At 46.6% G+C, this 18619-nt stretch overlaps 1 protein-coding gene across 2 annotated transcripts in view; it reads left to right on the forward strand.

Annotated features, from left to right (window-relative positions):
• EXOC6B (exocyst complex component 6B) overlaps positions 1-18120 on the forward strand; it is a 683510-nt gene extending 665390 nt beyond the window's left edge. For both annotated transcript variants that reach the window (XM_002709766.6, XM_089327552.1), the window contains exons 21-22: positions 10624-10736; positions 14717-18120. In XM_002709766.6, coding sequence (XP_002709812.1) covers positions 10624-10736; positions 14717-14843 — 240 coding nt within the window. In that variant the 3' untranslated portion in view covers positions 14844-18120. The remainder of the gene's footprint in view (positions 1-10623; positions 10737-14716) is intronic.
• The last annotated feature ends 499 nt before the right edge of the window (positions 18121-18619 follow it).

Genomic DNA, 18619 nt, shown 5'->3' on the forward strand with positions numbered 1-18619 from the left:
CTGTAACTCTGCCTTTCAAATAAATAAAAAAAAAATCTTTAAAAAAGAAGTAGTCTCATGGCTTCCTGTATGAGGCCATTTATCACCTGCCTCACTTGTCCTAGTTGTTCCCAAAGTACTCCTGAGAGAGTCAGCCATGTCGAATTCCTTGCCTGACACCTCCACCCCACCCCTGCCTTTCCCACCTATCTGGCTCAAGTAAGCTTGCCCTTCCTTACCTCTGAGAGTGGTCACATCACTTTGGTTCTGCTTGCTTACCAATTCTTCAGGGCTGGAGGAACTGCCTTGGCATCTTTTCCCATGCAGTGCCTACAGGAGTGCCCAACACATTGTTAGTACTTAATTCACGTTTGCTAAAAGCAAACCTTACTTCCTATGTCTACATTTGCCCAGATTTCTGTGTCAGGAAACACTGAGGATATGCAGGTAAAGCTCCCCCCCCTTTTTTAAAGATTTATTTTACTTATTTGAAAGGCAGAGTTACAGAGAGAGAGAGAGAGAGAGGGAGAGAGGGAGGGAGATATATATAAAGAGAGAGAAAGAGATGAGAGGGAGAGATTGTCTATCCTCTGATTCACTCCCTAACCTGTGGCAACTGCCAGGGCTAGGCCAGGCTGAAGTCAGGAGCCAGGAACCTCATCCATGTCTCCCACATAGGTGCACTCCGCTACCTTTCCAGGCGCATTAGTAGGGAGCTGGATGGGAAGTGGAGCAGCTGGGACTCAAACCAGCTCCCATATGGGATGCCGGCATTGCAGGTGGTGGCTTAACCCACTGTGCCGCAGCACCAACCCCAGATGCCCTTCTTTGAATCATAGTGGCCCAGCGCCAGCAACATGGAGTTTGGGGTGGGGAGAATCTTGGGGAATAAGCACAAAGGGGCCATCAGTCAATTCTATGATTTTTAGTGGATTTTTCATAATCATTCTTAGTCTGCCCTCAGCTGCTGGTGGGAGCTGTTATGGTTTCACACTTGAACTGAGAAGACAGGTTGGGTGACATACCTGGGGTCACACTGTCACAGGACCCTCGGCCTGCACACCTGTTGGCTGTGCTCTACTGTCTCCTAAAAAGACTGGATCTGTGGTTATAAAAAATAATTTGTAATGGTATGATTTCTTTCTTCCTGTCAAAATCAGAAATTGGACAAAAGAAACCTGTCTTGGCTTAGTGCTCTGGCTGTTGCCATTCTCTTATGATCACTGCATTTTATCCAGTTCTGAGGAAGTAGCATATTTAGAATTTTTGCTGGATTATATGTTAAGTGACCTAGAGAAGTATGCAATTTGAAATCATTTTGTAGTCTATCTTGTTTAACATGAGGAAATCTTCTGGAATGTATACATAACACAAAATCAGGTTTTCCTTTGTCCAGTTGACTTCGAGGACAAACCTGCTTTTTGGGAGCTAAGTTCTCTACAGGACTTGGTATTCCTGCTCATGAGAAATCGTAAAATCACCTACAGGGGAAGTGGGATGTGGCTGTTGTCAGTGTGTCTTTGCATCTGTGTCTGTGTGACTTAAGTTCCCGTGATCCTTTGCTCTCCCCATGGAATGGTTACAGGCATTCTGGGAAGAGGAGGCACCCCTAACATGAGGTAGCCAGGAGAGCTCATCCTTCTGAATGATTTTCCTCTGGAGGTGTATGTAAATTGGTATGCACTAACAAGGATCAACAGAGTTCCACCTTATCTTAGTAACATTTCATTCCAAAGGTCTTTCCTGGAACTTTGCATTTATTCTGCTATTGTAATACTGTCTGTTCCCTGTCCAGGTAACTCATTGTGTGGCCTTGGACTACTTTTGACTTTGATTTGTTTGGATTTTTCTAGTCTTTCTCAGCTACCATTGCAAAAAAAAATTAAGTGTTCAGAAGTTTGGCATACTCTCAGATGAGTGCCTAACTCAGAGACAGAATCAGTAACGATGTTTTAAATCAAACAGCCATGGCATCTTAGGGAGTGTAAACCAATGACCCACCTCTACCACTTGTCTACCTGGTGACTTTCAGCAGGTTTCTTATCCTTTCTAAGTCTTCCCACTGTTTTTTTTTTTTTCTTTTTTAAAGATTTATTTATGTATTTGAAAGTCAAAGTTACAGAAAGAGAAATCTTTTATCTACTTGTTCACTCCCAAAATGGCCACAGTGGCCAAGGCTGGGCCAGAACAGAGCCAGGAACTTTGTCCGGGTCTCCCACACTTGTGTAGCAAGGGCCCAAGTACTTGGGCCATTTTCCACTGCTTTTCCCAGGCCGTTAGCAGGGAGCTGGATCAGAAGTGGAGCAGCCAGAACATGACCGATGCCATATGGGATGCTGCTATTGCAGGTGGGTGCTTTGCCCACTACACCACAATGCCAGGTCCCAAGGTCATCCCATTCTTTCCACCCCTAACCCACCATGAAGTCAGAAATAATTATAATATGAGTCCTATTAAGCTATGGGAATGTTCTGAAGTAATAAATACGGCAGAAGCAGCTTCAGAACTTTGCCAGAGTTCTAGCAAAAAGTCACATCAGTAAAAATCATACAGGAGCCCAGAAAGAGTATTCTGTTATAGTAGTCTTAGTGTAATGTGATTCAAAGCATCCTCCCTTGTCATATACTTTCCCCCTTGTACACATTTTTGTCTAATAACATACATAGTTTACAAAGTATCACATCAACTGTTAACAGTAGCTTAACTCCCATGTTCTGATACATACCATAAACAAATAACTGTTGCAGACTGATTGGCTTTGCTTTGATCAGATTATCTATGGCATTTATCAGTGTGTCCTATTCTGTAATTATCAACACTCTCCTGTTCCAGCAATGTAACAATGAAATGCCATGATTTCGAACTATATACAAAAACAGATACAGAGATGAATATAGATGTATGCACAAATTAGTATGTACATACTAGAGAGCCTGGATGCAGTAAAACCCTAGCAGAAATGAACGCGCAGAGTGTTCAGATCTTATTTTCTGAATACCATTTTCCAATAAAAGGAATGAGGATTAAATGGAGAAATGATTGGGACTGGGGCAGGGAAAGATAAAAGATGAGCTGAGCTTGAAATATCTTGTAGCACCACAAAGTAAGGAAGTATTAAAAAAAAAAAAAAAAAAAAAAAAGATGGGGCCTGCGCTGTGGCACAGTGGGTTAATACCCTGGCCTGCAGTGCTGGCATCCCATTGGACGCCAGTTTGAGTTCCAGCTGTTCCACTTCCCATCCAGCTCTCTGCTGTGGCCTGGGATAGCAGTAGAGGATGGCCCAAGTGCTTGGGCCCCTGCACCCATGTGGGAGACCAGGAAGAAGCTCCTGGCTCCTGGCTTCGGATCAACGCAGTTCCAGTTATCCTGGCCAATTGGAGAGTGAACCATCAGATGGAAGACCTCTCTCTCTCTCTATCTCTCTCTCTCTCTGTCTCTCTGTCTCTCCTCTCTCTGTGTAACTCTGACTTTCAAGTAAAATAAATAAATCTTTAAAAAAAAAAAATAGATGTGACCAGGTCAGAAATACAAAGGAGAGCCAATCTTAAGGAGTTCCTAAAGACTAACTCTGGACTAGCTGGAGCAAGAAAATAAATAATGATTACATTGGATTATAACTCATAAAATAAAATAAATATGCAGAAAGTTACACTGATATAAATAATTGGATAAATAAATACATGAAAGAGAAGGAACATTGTTTTTCTTACAAAAGAATTTGAATTAATAAATACGGAAGGAATGAGGGAAATAGAACTTTTCCATGAGTCAAACACCACAATAAATATGTTGTAGGCAGGATTCACCAGTGGATGCTAACATTGACAGATGAAAGTCTGAGGGGAAACTGGATGTTTGTATAATCTCAATATTTCCACCAAGAAATGTATTACTTACAAAGGGGAAAAGAACTATACAGTTACCATTATCACTCACTACCTTCACTAAGTGATCAGGGTTAATAATCACCAGTAATAAGATACATGGACTTCATGTACCCTGATGGAATGCACTAAACGTGGCATGATAACACTTCTTTGATATTTTTGCAGAAAAAAAACTGCAGAACCTCAGTCCAGGGTCTCTTAGCCTTGGCCTGTTGATAATTTGGGTTGGATAGTTCTTTATTCCTTTGCATAATATGCTGTTTTACAGAATCGCTGGCCTCTACCCATTAGATACCAACTACACCATCACCACCACCATCCCAGTATTGTGACAGAAAAAACTGTCTTTAGGCATAGCCAGATGTCCCCTGGGAGACAAAAAATCTCCCCCTGTTTGAGAACTACTGCCTCAACTTAATCATGAGAGACTATTGGATAAACCCAAATTGAAGGACAGTATGCAAAATAATGACCCCAAATAAATTATCTATAAATATCAAGGCCTTGAAAGGTAACACGGAGGAACTGTAACTGATTGGAAGAGATTGTGGAGGCATGATGACCCACTGTAATGTGGAATATTGGTTGAATCCCGGAACAGAAGAAGGACATTAGTGGAAAATACGATGAAATTGGAATATCATTTTAGTTTACTTAATAGTGTTGCACAGTGTTGATTTCCTGGTCCCAGTGGGTATACTATGGTGATATAAGATGTGAACATGATAAAAGCTGTATAGAGGAACTGAGTAAAGTTTTTTATGTAAATCTATGTAAGCAACTTTTATGTAAGTCCAAAGTTATTTCCAAAATTTAAAAAGTGCTTAGGAAAATAAAATATACTGATATTAATAAAATGCAGGCAGATCTTTACATGGAACTCCATGACAAAGACAGAAGCATAACTTGGATGTATTTAATATTACTGAGATAATTGCCATCGTCTTTATGCCATTATCTAATAATCAGAATATACTTCAACTCCACCCAGGCTGCATCTGTGTATGCATGAGTTTATCCCACACCACACTTTATATTTGCTGTTTAAATATTTTTGTGAATGGAAAACCTTACAAGATTTTCAGTTGACAGTCAAAAGGAAGAACAGGAAACATTTAACTGACTCGGCTTGGATGTTAGTTATTTGTGTTTTTCTTCTGTTCTCCCATATGTTTTTTCTTTATTCTCCTACTTATTTTTTGTATTTTTTTTACTTTTAAAATTTAATAATTTTTTTTACATTTTGCCACATTCATTTCAAATGTAGACTATATACACATATACTTATGTGCTGTTTCTTTAAAACAGAGATATTGATATCACGAAGTGAGGAATTCATTTAAATGATCATAATGTGGAGAAGGAAGGGTATATGTGGTACGTGGTATGATTCAATGAAGCAATATTTATAACTATCTGCATATTCTCTTCTTAGTCTTCTTATAATCAAAACATGAATCAATACAAAGAAAAATATTAAGTAAATACAACACACATAGCATGAAGGTGTGGTAAAAACTGTAAAGGGAATAGTATAATAGTCAGGTTTAGGGCACAGTGATCTTTGTTCAGTCTCCCCTCTCTGAACTTCCTTCCCCCTTCTCCACCCACACTGACTGATCATTTCAAGGAGTGAGATGCTTTGGAGTGAACATATATCCTGTTGCTTTCTGTGAAAGAGGAGATGAGAAAGCATGCTTATGTCTGCTTCATCTTTACAGTCAGAAACACACAAAGAAGAAACCAGTAGAGGTGGCTAATGATAAGGCATGAGAGGAATGGGGGTAAAGGCAGTAGAATAAGGGAGTGACATGTCTTGAGTTTAATCGTTTTGTATAGTTTTTTACTTTTACAAGCATTCTAATGTCCTACATATTCAAAAATTAAATTAACAAGGATGGGAGGAAAGAACCTAAAACTAAGAGCAACTGTGGAAAAAGAAAACCAGTGGCATTTAGATGAATACTACAACTACATTGAAGGGGAAAAAATAACAAATCCAAGTGACATCAACACAGTATTTCTAAACATTTAGTCTTTGGTTGAGAGGGAGAATTGCAAACAAATCTTTAACTCTTTGTTTAGTAGCCTTGTCTTTTTCAGTGATATATACAGACAATTCTGAAACAATTTTAGATGTATTGTAGGGTTGAGCAATCTGATTATAACGTTGAGAGCCAAGGTTCTCACTGGGGAAGGCAAAAAAGAACCCTGTAAGAATGAACTAGAATTGTGGGTACTGGTGTGGACTCACGATGTCTAAAATATGTATGTGTATATCATTCAAAAGTTATTCCCAGCTCTGTCTGCCAGAAGGGCTCAGCTCCCCATAGGTTGTTTCCCAGTAGCAGTGAACAAAGACGCTTCAGTAGCAATGAGCACATGTAGTGTTCAAATATTCACCTCCAGTAGATCTCCTGCTGAAAGAAACTTCTGCAGAGTGGGGTCAAGGTAGTTGCAAGATGAGCTTGCATTATCTTATTATGCCAGAAATCTAGGAAGTGCTCAAAAAAAATGACATGGCGTGTTACAAGGACACAGTCCCAGCCTGAAGCAGTTCCCACTTGCCACATCTGGGTGGGACAGTTTGAGTGCCGAAACAATAGGCCTGGCAATAAATATAGGCCATTGAAAAATGAGAGCTCAGGAATCCTTGTCAATAATAAGCAGGTAAATGTACTAACTGCAAAAAAGAAGAGTACTTGCTTACAGTAGACTGAGTAGCAACTGATAACTGCAGGGAAGGATGATGCTGGCAACCATCATAGTGAAGACTGGGTCAGCCAGGCATCCTCGTTAGCATTGTGGCCCAGTGGGATAAGCTCCAACTCCAGCATCCCACATTAGAGTGCTGATTTGACTCCTGGCTGTTTTGCTTTCCATCCAGCTTCCTGCTAATGTGCCTGAGAAAGCAATGGAAAATGGTCCAAGTACTTGGGCCTCTACCATCCATATGGGAAACCCAGATGGAGTTCCAGGCTTCTGGCTTCTGGCCATTTGGGGAGTGAGCCAGCAGACAGAAGATCTCTCTGTCTCTCCCTCTCTCCTTCTCACTCTGTCTTTCAAAAAATGCAAGGAAATATGACTCTACCTTTCAAACAAATAAATAAATAGTTTTATTTAAAAAAAATAATCCTCATTGGATGTGAAAAAAAATAAATACAGGGAAGCTTAATCAGGAACAGTATATTTGCTCCCCTGTGGCTTACCAGTTGCAAAGGAAAATATAGTTACTATACAGTGGGAAAATCAGAAAACTAGGTGTTCAAAATTAATTTCACCAATGAGGGACAAATAAATATTGTGTGCTTCTAGCTGTGATACTCTGAGGAGGACACAGTAGTATTTTGGTCAGGAATGCATGCATGTCTCAAACCTTTAAGAAAAGCATCAGACAAAACCGAACTGAGGGGAGAAAGAAGAGGGAACATACAAGTTGTTCAACAATGTCAGTGTCATAGAAGAAAGAGAAAGGCTGTGGAAAAATTCAAGAGTAAAAGAGACTAAAGAGACAAGACAACTAATCCTAAACTGCGTCATCTAGTGGAACAACAACAACAGCAAGCTACAAAGAACATTATCAGGTCAATTTATAACATTGGAATATGTATAGTATCAATATTAAATTAACTGCAGTTGAAAACTGTACTGTGATTATGCAAGAACATATCCCTAATTCTTAGAAACACTGAGGTGTTGGGGATAAATGGCTATGACAAATACCATTTACTCTCAAGGGACTCGGAAAAGAAATGGCATGGATGTGTTTGGGGGGAAGGGAGGGTCTGAGCAAGAGAATACAAATGGTGTTTATGGATGGTGGGTAGATCCCGTATAAAGTATACTGTGCCTGTTCTTTATATTGTACTTGTGCCTGCAACTTTCTGGTAGGTTTGAAATTGCTTCCCAATGAAGATTAAAAATAAAGAATTATTAGTAATGTCTAGTGATGATTGAGTATTCTGCATCCTTGGGAGAGAATCTGTTGACATTTAGTAAGAGTATTGTCTGTGGAGAACCAGGCTAGGAGGACTGATTTACTTTAAAAGAAAAAAAGATTTATTTATTTATTTATTTATTTATTGAAAGAGTAACAAAGGCAGAGGTAGAGAGAGAGAAAGAGAGAGGTTCTTCCATCTGCTGGTTCACTCTCCAAGTGGCTGCAACGACTGGAGCTGCGCCTGCGTCAATCCAAAGCCAGAAGCCAGGAGATTCTGCTGGGTCTCCCACACAGGTGCAGGAGCCCAAGGACTTGGGCCATCTTCCACTGTTTTCCCAGGCCTAGCAGGGAGCTGGGTCAGAAGTGAAGCAGCTAGGACTTGAACCAGTGCCCATATGGGATGCCGGCACTGTAGGCAGCATCTTTACCTGCTACACCACAGTGTCAGCTCCTGATTTACTTTTGAAAACCATAGTCTGGAAATCAAAGTATCATGTTGATAAATTGGCCTGCTGGTTTTTTTGGCCCCTTATTCTCATACTGGTCAATGGAATCCAGTAAAACTGTGCCTCCAATTAAGCTTAGTTAAGTTCTCCTTTACTCTATGACCCTCTCTCTCAGGAGGCCATGGGACCTGGCATAGGCTGCCCTACAACACAGCAGAAAGCAATACAGACCTAGAATGATTGACCTTGAGAGTTATGTAACTTCCTAGAATTGAATCAATTAAGTAGCTTGTCATTCCAGAGCACTTGGGCTCAGTACTGTCATTAAGAGGCCTGGCAGGAAGATAAAAATGGCAGTCCTTGGAGCTAAGCCATGAACTGCCTTCCATGTGCATTAGTGATTTATCCAGGTGTCGTTAGCCAGTGAGACATGATGCTCTTAGCAAAACTCATAATACTGAAAATACTGATGCCATTCGTTCCATACCAGAAATTAGGAATTCACAAACAGAGAGGGTAGTTTCACTACATGCCTGTACATGTCCTCATCTGCAAAGTGGTACCTAAAATCAGAGCACTGGTTCATGTCCTGGCTGCTACACTTTCAATCCAGCTCCCTGCTAATGCACCTGGGAAAGGAGTGGAGAATGGCCCAAGTGCTTGGGCTCCTACCACCCACGTAGGAGACCTGGCTGGAGTTTCTGGTTCCTGGCTTCTGCTTGGCCCAGCACTGACCACTGTGGCTATTTAGGGTATGAACCAGTGGATGGAGAAATTCTGTCTTTCCCTGTCTCTCCTTCTCTCTCTGTAACTCTGTTTTTCAAATAAATAAAATAAATCTTTAAAAAATAAATAAAGCAGAACTCTGTGAGTTCTTGGATTGGCAGAAGGAAAGATGATAGATATCTTCTCAGTTGCCAGCTAAAATAGGCATGACCTAGACGAGACGCGAGATGGCCCTTTGGAGCTTGCTGGCTCAGACCAACCTGCCTGTCACTTTATCTCTCCCTCCTTCTGTCGTCTTTGACATCTTCTTCTTGGCTGAAGTGTAGAAACTTTTCTCAGCTTTATGTTTGGAAGCATTGCTAACTTCCATCCAGCCTGAGTGAGTTGCTAATACGATTCTAAGGGAATGGATGGAAGTGGAGACTGGACCGAACAGGACAAGGCCCACGCTGCCTGTTTGCCCAGCTGCATGATACATACAGACGTGGGAGGAAGGTGTGCTAGCGCCCAGGCCTCTCAGCTTTTGTTCTGCAGAGCGGCAGCTGTCTCCAGCAGTTAGTGCCTCATGGGAAGGGAGAAGTTGGGGTATGTGTTGCGTCAGGAATGACTTACAGGAGTGTGAGGGCCCTCCTTCCACGCAGGGGTGCGAGTCTGGGACTGTGCCTCCGGGAACTCAGAGGGGAAGGATTCGTCCCGTGTTTGAAATGCTGTGCTCTCTTCATGGGAGGGGTTTTCCTCAGTACCGCTTTTGGAGATGTGTTAGAATAATGCCTGAGGCAGACACTGGCTGGGTAGGGAAACCTTAGACAAAAGTTAGTTGGTTTCTCCAAGTCAGAATCCCCCAGTGTCGGAACTCAGCATAGCTCGGCAAGCTCTCATTGTCTCCTTTGCATCCAGTCTCTGTGACGCTCATCCTCCCTACTCCAGACTCTGTATCCTCAGTTAGGAATTAAGCCAGTTTCTCAGTCTTGACTTACGGTGGCCTTGGTTTCCATCTGCTCAGCTTGTGTCCTCATGGTTGCAACACGTGTTGTCACATAAAACGCTCATGATTCGTTTATGCCTTTCTCAATGTTTCTCTGAGCCTGTGTGTCCTGTTTGCATCTAGGCGTGCATGTGTATGTGTCTGTGTAAACTGAGTAACTGGGACAAAGTCAGTTCAGTAAGATAAGGAACTGGTACTTGAACCTAGACCTTTTAACCTCTAAGTTCATCCAATTGTGTGTGTGGCAATGAACTGCATCCACCCTCATTTATTCATTGTTGACTGCTGAGCTCTTAGCATGGTGGTTGGCACATGGAAGGCATTTGCTAAGTATTTATTAAATAAGTGAATGATTATTATGATAGTCTTGTGTTTTGATTCAGTCCAGCATTAGTTTCCTTACAGCCTGCCCTTGAGATCCAACTGTTGGCATGTAGTCCTAGCAGTGTTACTATTTTATGGCAGAAATGACTCTACCTTCTAACCTTTACTTGTTTACTTGCTCTGTTGCAAAACAGTCTGTAGCCATTCTTCATATATATATTGTTATTTCTGTTTTTAAATCTACTAGCTCATTGTGAAGGATGAAGGGGTTTTCTGGGATACTGATTAGTCTTGCCTGTCTGATTAATCCCTGGATGGGGCTTGGATGTTTTACAGCTTTTAGATCTCTTCATCCAGTGGGATTGGTCAACCTACCTTGCTGACTATGGTCAACCCAACTGCAAATACCTCCGGGTAAACCCAGTGACAGCCCTGACACTGCTTGAGAAGTGAGTACCCAGTCCAGTGGTCTGTGTTGGAGGGTGGGAAGATGGGGATGGGGGGTATAAAAGGTGACTTTCTCATTGCCAACACCTGGAAAGACATCTTTGCTCTTGAAGTTGCCATAGGCACTACTGGTGGTCTCCATCTGACTTGGCAAGCCAGTCTCCCTCTTGCAGCCTCTTAATTCCTGAGTCCAACCAGCCAGGTATGGGTCAGAATTGGACCTTGACATTACCTTGAAGCGTTTTTAACTAGAGATTACTATAGCAGGAAGGAAGCTGGCTTAGTCTGGGCTCAGGTAAGCAAACCTGGTGAACAGTGAGGTTGGCTCCAGTCATCCAGGGTGTGATGATGGATACAGCAGCCCAGCAGAACAGACGACTCCTCTTGTTCCCAACAGAGAATCCTCAGGAATGATTGAAACCTTCGGCTGCCTCCAACTCCCACCCTGCCATACTGAATCTTATTGGGATCACTGTCCCAAGAAAGCCGTGTTGGAGAAACTGTCTGATTCTTGCCTTTGGCAGTCTCTGGGAAGCAAAGTTTGCCCTGCCACAAGGCTGAAGCTTCTCTAAGCAGAGTTGCTGCCACCAAAGCTGAATTAGGCAGCTCCAGAACATCTGGGGACTAACCAGGATGTCTGTCCCCCAGGAGCTGGGATCTGCCAGGCACTGCAGCCTGGCAGTTGCTAACTAGTTGAGTTCTGGCAGGCCAGAGACCAAGAGCTATGTAAAGGGGCAGCTTTCTCTCGCAACTGGGCCAACTGGTGGGAGAGTGCTCTGTGTCTAGGCAGAGTAGAAGTCTGTGAAGATGACTCAGGTCCTAGGAAGGCAAGGCCCAGAGCCCCAAAGGCCAGGGTAGAGCCTTAAGCAGAAAGAGAAGGCAGGGTATAGCCCACTTTCTGTGTCACGTGCTAGGAAGAGAGAAGGGGTAGAGGTGGAAGGCAGGCAAAAGTAGGATGCATGGGTATGTGTTTGGAATCAAGAGACGAAAACACTCAGCATTTCTCTCCTGACCATGCCAGGGACTGATTTTAACTTTGTTTCCCATGATTCTCTCTCCCAATGACCTTCCTCCTTAGGATATCTAGAGAGTAAGTATATATTCACTTGGGCTTTTTCCATCACTTTGAGGCGAGTCCCGCTGGTTTCCTCATTGACACTAATGACTACACTAAACACCTACCCTGAGTGTTATCTCCACCCTGACCTACTAATCTACTAAACCAGCTACTGCCAACTGGCTGGCTGCCTCCATCCTCGATCCTTAGGGTGACCCTTGACTTACCAATTCCTTTGGGGCTGGGAGTGGTAGCAGGGATTTTTCCCCATCAGTGCCAGGTAAAAGGTTGTTCCTTCTCCGTTTCCTGGCATGCTCAGTATTCAATACCCACGCTAGTGCAGGGCCTGAAATTCAGCCCTGACAGAAAGGGGCTCCACAGCAGACCCTATGGATTTAAGATCTGGAGCCTGTGTCTCCCAGGAGAGATTCTTCATTTAAAGTGAGGCCTAATCCCAGAGTTCTCGCAACCCAGCTGAAGTGGGCAAAATGTTTGACCTTTGAGTTGCTGCTTCCATGGTCATGCTCGCCATCTCTGAAAGGGCTCTCTCAGTAGTCCTTTCCTCTTCTATCCCTGAGACTCTGGATCCAGGAAGTATGGGCTCACCCACTTCCTGTGGGTCAAAAATAGATGAAAATGATCAGCCTCTCTGCCATTCTAGAGACTTCTCCAGTTACAAAGCTATGTGCTTAATCCTAGCCATCACTAGGCTTTCAAAGCTTCCCTCCAAACACAGTAGGGCAAAACCCACCCAGTTCACAAGGTCCACATGTTCCAGCCTCATAGGAACCAATCCCTTTTCCTGGCCCATTCCTGCATCCCCACAGCCAGCCGTACCATGGGAGCTTGACAGCTTTTCCTTTTCAACCTGGTCCTTGGGAGCAGAGTGAAGCATGGAAGGACCTGCTGAGGACATTCAGGGAGACAAGATGAGGCCCCTGTGTCACTGAGAAGAGGCCATAGCTAGAGTAGATCAGGATCCTGGGCTTATATAACGGGGTGGGGCTGAGAAAGGCTCTCTGGTTTGGGGCATCCCTGGGTACAGACCAGCCTTCCACCCTCAGCCTAATCCCACCCCCGGGCCTTCATGGCCAGGAAGTCCTAACCTCCGGGGCTCAGAGACTGCCCATTTCTTCCAGTTCTCCTCCATGGGGGCTGCTTCAAATGGTCATAGAATTAATGACTTTAGGGGACATGAAGCAAACATTCTATGAATGTAGGAAATCTTGCTTTTGTTTCTTCTTTCTTTTCTTTTTAGTCTGTTTTGTGTTGTGACAGAATTGTAGCATAAAAGGAAAGGGTACCGTCCTGAATACTCTAAAGCCAGGCCAGGTCCGCAAACACACGCAGCTGCCCGCTGTGTGAGGGCGCTCAGAGCTGGGGGACCCTGGTTTTTCCTCTCAGCCAAGCCCAGTCAGTCTCCTTCTTCCTCCCCTTCAAGCACGGGCCCCACATGTAGGTTACTGGAATTTATTCCATGTTGTGAGTTTGCCCAAAGAGTAAATCAGGCTGAAGGTCCATGGACTTAGAAGACAAGTCCCTGTTCACTTGTGAGTGCCACTGTCAGCCTGGCCACGTGCCCTCGTGGGATTTATCTAGTTATTTTTTGTCATGCATACTATATATAAGCACCTTTGTGAGACCTCTGGCCTTTTGACTCACTGGCCTCTAATCTACCCTTCTGCAAAGGGCAACCTACAAGAATAATAAAGGTCCAAGATTGGCCAGAGCCGCCTGGGGAGTTTATAGGGTAATTTCTTTCCTGGGGCCGTGTTCCTTCCTTGCCCTCTTCTTTCCTGCCTCTATACAGCCCAGGGAGCAGTGAACTCTGAGAGCTGGCCCAGCTCCCAGGGGATGATAGTGAAGGCAGGCCTATCCCTCTTCCAGGGAGAAGATGGTCTGGGCACTGTTCTTAATTCTTTAAGACCAGAACAATGTGGACTGGGAGTCAGTGTGCAGAGGCCAGGACTAGAGTTAAGGGTCATCAGTAGATGTCAGGGGTTGTGGGCCTCTGTGGGGAATGCAGATTTCTGGAGGGAGTTCTAACAGCTTAGTTGGATGCAGGGGTTCTGTGACAGTCTCAGTCTAGTCTTGACTCTCTTCACCCATGCTTTCCAGTTAACGCTTTCCACCTGACGGCAGAGCCATTGGCCACAGTTGCCCATGGCATGGACTCTGGGTATGTGCCATGGCCATTTTTTGGAGCTTTAACCTGACCTGAAGGTCAGAGGTCTGAGGATGGAGACAAACATGGGGAACTCAGGGCCTTCTCCTGCTGCAAGCCCCGGTTCACAGTCGAGAGGATAGCCCAGCCCTGTGGCTTCTGCTTTCCCCAGCCCCATTGCCCACCCCCCACCCTTAACCACTTCGATGCCTGTTTCCCTGAGATGAAAGAAAAGGAATCAAACAAGCCCTTAGTTTTGCTAGCCATGGGAGAGAGCAACCAGCTAGAGTGGGGTTAGACATACACAGTGACTTTGAATTGTTCATGTTTTCTTGGAATTGCTGGTTTCAGTAACCCTGCTTCACCATTCAAATACCATCTCTAGGGGCCCAGCAGGATTTAGTGGGGCTCATGCAGTAGTGAGTGGGTCCCAGACACCCTGGAAGAGCCTGTGGACCAGCAGAGCTGTAGCATGACCCAGACAGTCAGAACGGGTGCATACCTGGAGAGATGCGGGAACGACTCAGCTGGGGTGGGCTTGGGGGATAAGGAGGTTGGCCCTTCGGAGCTGCCTCTGAACTGTTTTCCAAAGGCAGCTGAAGTTAGGGGGTCTGTGGGTGTCAGAAGGGCAGTAGGAGCCTGACAACAGACACGCCCCAGATTCTCTCTGGGGTAGTGCTTAAAAACACCATCCCGCCTCCTGCGCCTTCTCCTACTCTGCCTCCTCCAACATTGTGCCTTTTCTTTGCTTCTCTGTTTAGGATGAAGGATACCAGCCGCAAGAACAACATGTTTGCACAGTTTCGGAAAAACGAGCGAGACAAGCAGAAATTGATTGACACTGTGGCCAAGCAGCTCCGGGGACTCATCAGCAGCCACCACTCGTGAAGCCTGGCCGGGAGCCCCACAGGCGCTCGCTGCGGCCCCGCAGCCTGGGATCCGGCCCGGCTGGCCTGCATTTGTGCATTCTTCTTCAAAGAGAGCATATGTATTTTTTTATTAACTCCTGTACAGTATTCACATAACCTTTCCCTGCAGTAAGAGGTGTAAGAATACGCGCGTCTGTGAGATGTTGCTGGGCTGGGACTCAGGGGAAGTTATCACTGTGCTCTCTGCGTTATGATTCTGGAGAGGGGGTGGGGTTGTCAGTCCCAGGGTGATGCACTGCCTGTTGTCCATGGCTCAGGAGCTTCGAGCTGGGCTCAGGAACGGCACAGGTACTTGGCACTGGGAGGCAGAGAGTAAGCCCAGGAGAAGGCAGTGTGTCCTGTCCACTCTCGGGCACCCCCGTTCCCCGCACAGCTGAGGCTGCCGCTGCTTGCCCAGCATTCACGGCCATGTCACACGCTGCAGGCCAGCGCACCGTGCTGGAGGAGCTTCTCTTTAGGCGGCTGACTTCCCCGGGCTGGGGGACAGGCATGGCGCGCGGCCGGGGGCAGCTTCCCTCCAGTCCCCTGAGGATGGCAGTTTCTGTAGCCTCGGTCTGTCCCGAGGCTTTCACTGCTCATTTTTCTGCGGGCAGGATAGCGTTGAGTAGGCGGCGGCAGCAGTCGGACGCCGTGGTTAACTGCAGGCTGCCCCTACACTAGGCATATTGGGCCGCAACCCTAGGAGTTTTCCGAGCTCTGTAAGCCAGCTGGAATGGAATCAAAGCCCCGGTGCCTTTTCCTTTCATCTCATTTCCTTCTTTCAAAGCCTGAGCACTCGGTCCAGGGCAGAGGTCAACAGTGTACCGGTGCTCTTAGGGAGCCCCAGACTTGGCCTCTGCGGCCACTGAGAGGGGCTGGTGAGCAAGGCCCGAGCTCAGGAGCCTGAACGTGCCCCGCTTTAGCCTGCAGGGAGGCCTAAGGAGTACTGGAGATGGCCCCTGTGAGCTTTGAAACCAGTTTCCTGGCCACCATCTTTGAAGGAACGGGCATCGGCTGTGCACTGTGGGGGTGGCCACGGCTGGACTTGATGTTCCTAGGGACAGAGCTGCTGTCACCCTGAAGTAGCCAGGCCCAGCCATGCTCGAGGTTTCTCGCCTCGGACACCACTGTCCCGCGCTGCATTCTGGGTTATACGATCACGGAGCTCGAGCGCAAGGCTCTGTCCCCGGAGCCCCTCCTGACTACCTTTTGGCCTCACCTGAGGAAGACTGCCTGTAACCCTGTCCCCCACTGCCTGGGGCCTGGGCCAGCTTAGCTTGGCGGCCGTGTCCGCTGTTCCAAACGTAGTCCCCAGACTTACGTAAGGACTTTGCGACGAGGCCAGTCAGGGCAGCCTGCACCTTCAGACCCTTCAGCAAGATGCTGCCATGGCTCCTGGCAAGAATGTAAGTGCACATCACCAAACAATGACACGTAAGCTGCACAGCTCTCCCAGGGCGGTCAGTGGGGGAGACCTTCTTGCACAGCGTTTCCACTGCTCCTGTCAGTACTGCGAGCTTCCGGGGGCACTCTACTTCCTTTTTCCCTCTGCAGCCCCTAGCTTCACCCCATCCTCTCACATCTCAGAAATCTTGGGGAAGAAAACACACACTCACTGATAGAGCCTTCCTCAAAGCTGGAGAGAGCAGGCTGTGTGCGACACTCAGGCACCTGCTTCGGCCCAGCCTGAGGACTAGGCAGTCGGCCCAGGGTCAAGGGTAACATGGTCTCCCCGAACTTGGCAAGCCGAAGGAAGGCAGGGGTGCATGGGAAGGAAACCCGCGCCAGCGTCTCCAGGCCCTAGACTTCGTTGAGAAGAGTGAGAAATGTTCCAGTAGTGAGTCCTCTTGCTTGAGGTGGACTAAACGCCCTCCTTCCTAGCACCCAGTTTGCAGCAAGGGCCCGTCAGCTGGAAGGGCTGAGACCTTGACGTGGGGAACGAGGAGCTTCAGCGTGTGGTGGGGCTTTCATTCTTAGGGAGTCGTTATTGCTGGTCCGATCTCAGCCTTCTGCCCTGGAAGAACTGTGCTGTCGAGAACAAGGTGGAGAGGGTGGAGGGTCGGGGCCGCTCTGCACCTGCACCGGGGAGTCCTCCTGAAAGAGAAAGCCGGCTAAGCTCATGGCTCCTAAGAAAGGGCCCCGACTGTGTCCCGCTCCTCTCTCAGTCTGTCTGCAATCTTCCTTAACAACAGCCAACATGCTGCTACTGAGTTGGGTGTAGAGATGTACTCTTAGCAGGCCAGGGAAGGTCAAAACGGAGACCAGCAACGTCAACGCATCTTAAAGTGGGGTGAGGTGAGATGATTACTTTATTCTTTTTAGTTTGTCTATAAGCCTATAGGCTGGCCATCCCTTGAGAGGACTGAGCAAAACATGGATGCCCAACACCCCTCACCCTCCCCAGATCTGGCTTCAAGTGCCTACAGATGTGATGTGCCCTGAGAGCCTCAGTCAAGGGGGGGATGGGAGATGGGAAGCCCCCCCGCCTTCTAGTCACCGTGAACCTGTGGTCAAGTTCTTGGAGAACCCATGTCCATGTTCCAAAAGGGACAATCTGATTTGGGACCCTAGTGGTTTTCAGTAGTCACATAGGTGTTGGCATAGTTTTAACGTTCATAGGAAAACCAGACTGTATGTGAAGCTACTGGGGGTGGGGAAAACAGGACCTGGAAATTGGATGCAGTTGGAGAGGCCCTGTTGGCAAAGGGCATGTGAGCTTCCAGGGAGTGCTTCCCAGTGTTTCCATTGCACACTGGGCCTAGTGGCCTCCCAGTTCTTGCTGTAGCCTGGCTTCATTGCACACTGGAGTGCTCGCTCAGCCAGTCCTAGACCCAGGGCGCTTTGTCCCGCAAGATCGGTGTTGCCCGTGGCCTTCCTCTCCAGGCCTCCCAGCACAGTGCCCGGGGGCTGTGACAGGAGGCCTCCCCTCTTACTCTTCCTCCTCCCAGGCCCCCAGACTGCTTCAGTTGCCTCTTTTTGGTTCCTTGCCTGCATTCACACTTTTCACTAATGCGTCGGAAATGGCCTTTTCATTTTGCACACATGGATGTACATTGATTGGGAAAATCCAGTAAAGTCCGCTTTTAACTCTAAAGGGCACGTTTTTCTCTACAACTCACTAGAGAAACTACTGACGCAGATGGGCCGTGTGGGTAGGGGACAGTTCCTCTGTGGAAAGAGCATGTTTATTCCCTTGTATATTTTCCTCTTTTACCTGCTATTAAACGAGAGAGCCTACATACCTGTTTCAAAAGCCACAGTGTTGTCTCACGGGTCGTTTGTCCTTCCATGCCTTTTGCACCGTGCAGCTGGGGTTGGTGAGCTGGGCGGCACTCGTCTGCCGGAGGACGGGAGCAGGGAGCAGCCTGGTGGGGAGGAAAAAGCCTGCTTGCCACACAGGCAAGGCGCTTTGTGGTGGCCTTGGAAATGCCCTTAGCCTCTGGGTAAGATTTTCCTGTCTGTACAGTTAACCCTGACACCAGCATCATCAAAAGGGGTGATGTGTCTGATCTATGCTGAGTACTGGGCTAAGCAACCTGGGACTCAATGTGTTTTGAACACCAGTCCCACTGGTGCCAGGCTCCCAGCCAAGAGGAAGTGATGTGGGATCACCCAGAACACAGCTGGTCTAGGGAAGAGGGAGAGAGGAGCCTGGGGGAAAGCCCAGTTGCGGGAGAGGTGCGGGCATCCTAGCCTGGTACAGGAAAGGGTCCGAGCAGGGAAGATGGCTCGGAGACGGCGGGATGTGAATTAGCT

This window comes from Oryctolagus cuniculus, chromosome 2 (genome assembly GCF_051225735.1).
Source record: "Oryctolagus cuniculus isolate XC-2025 breed Fujian yellow rabbit chromosome 2, ASM5122573v1, whole genome shotgun sequence".
In the NCBI taxonomy this organism is placed as follows: Eukaryota; Metazoa; Chordata; class Mammalia; order Lagomorpha; family Leporidae; genus Oryctolagus; species Oryctolagus cuniculus.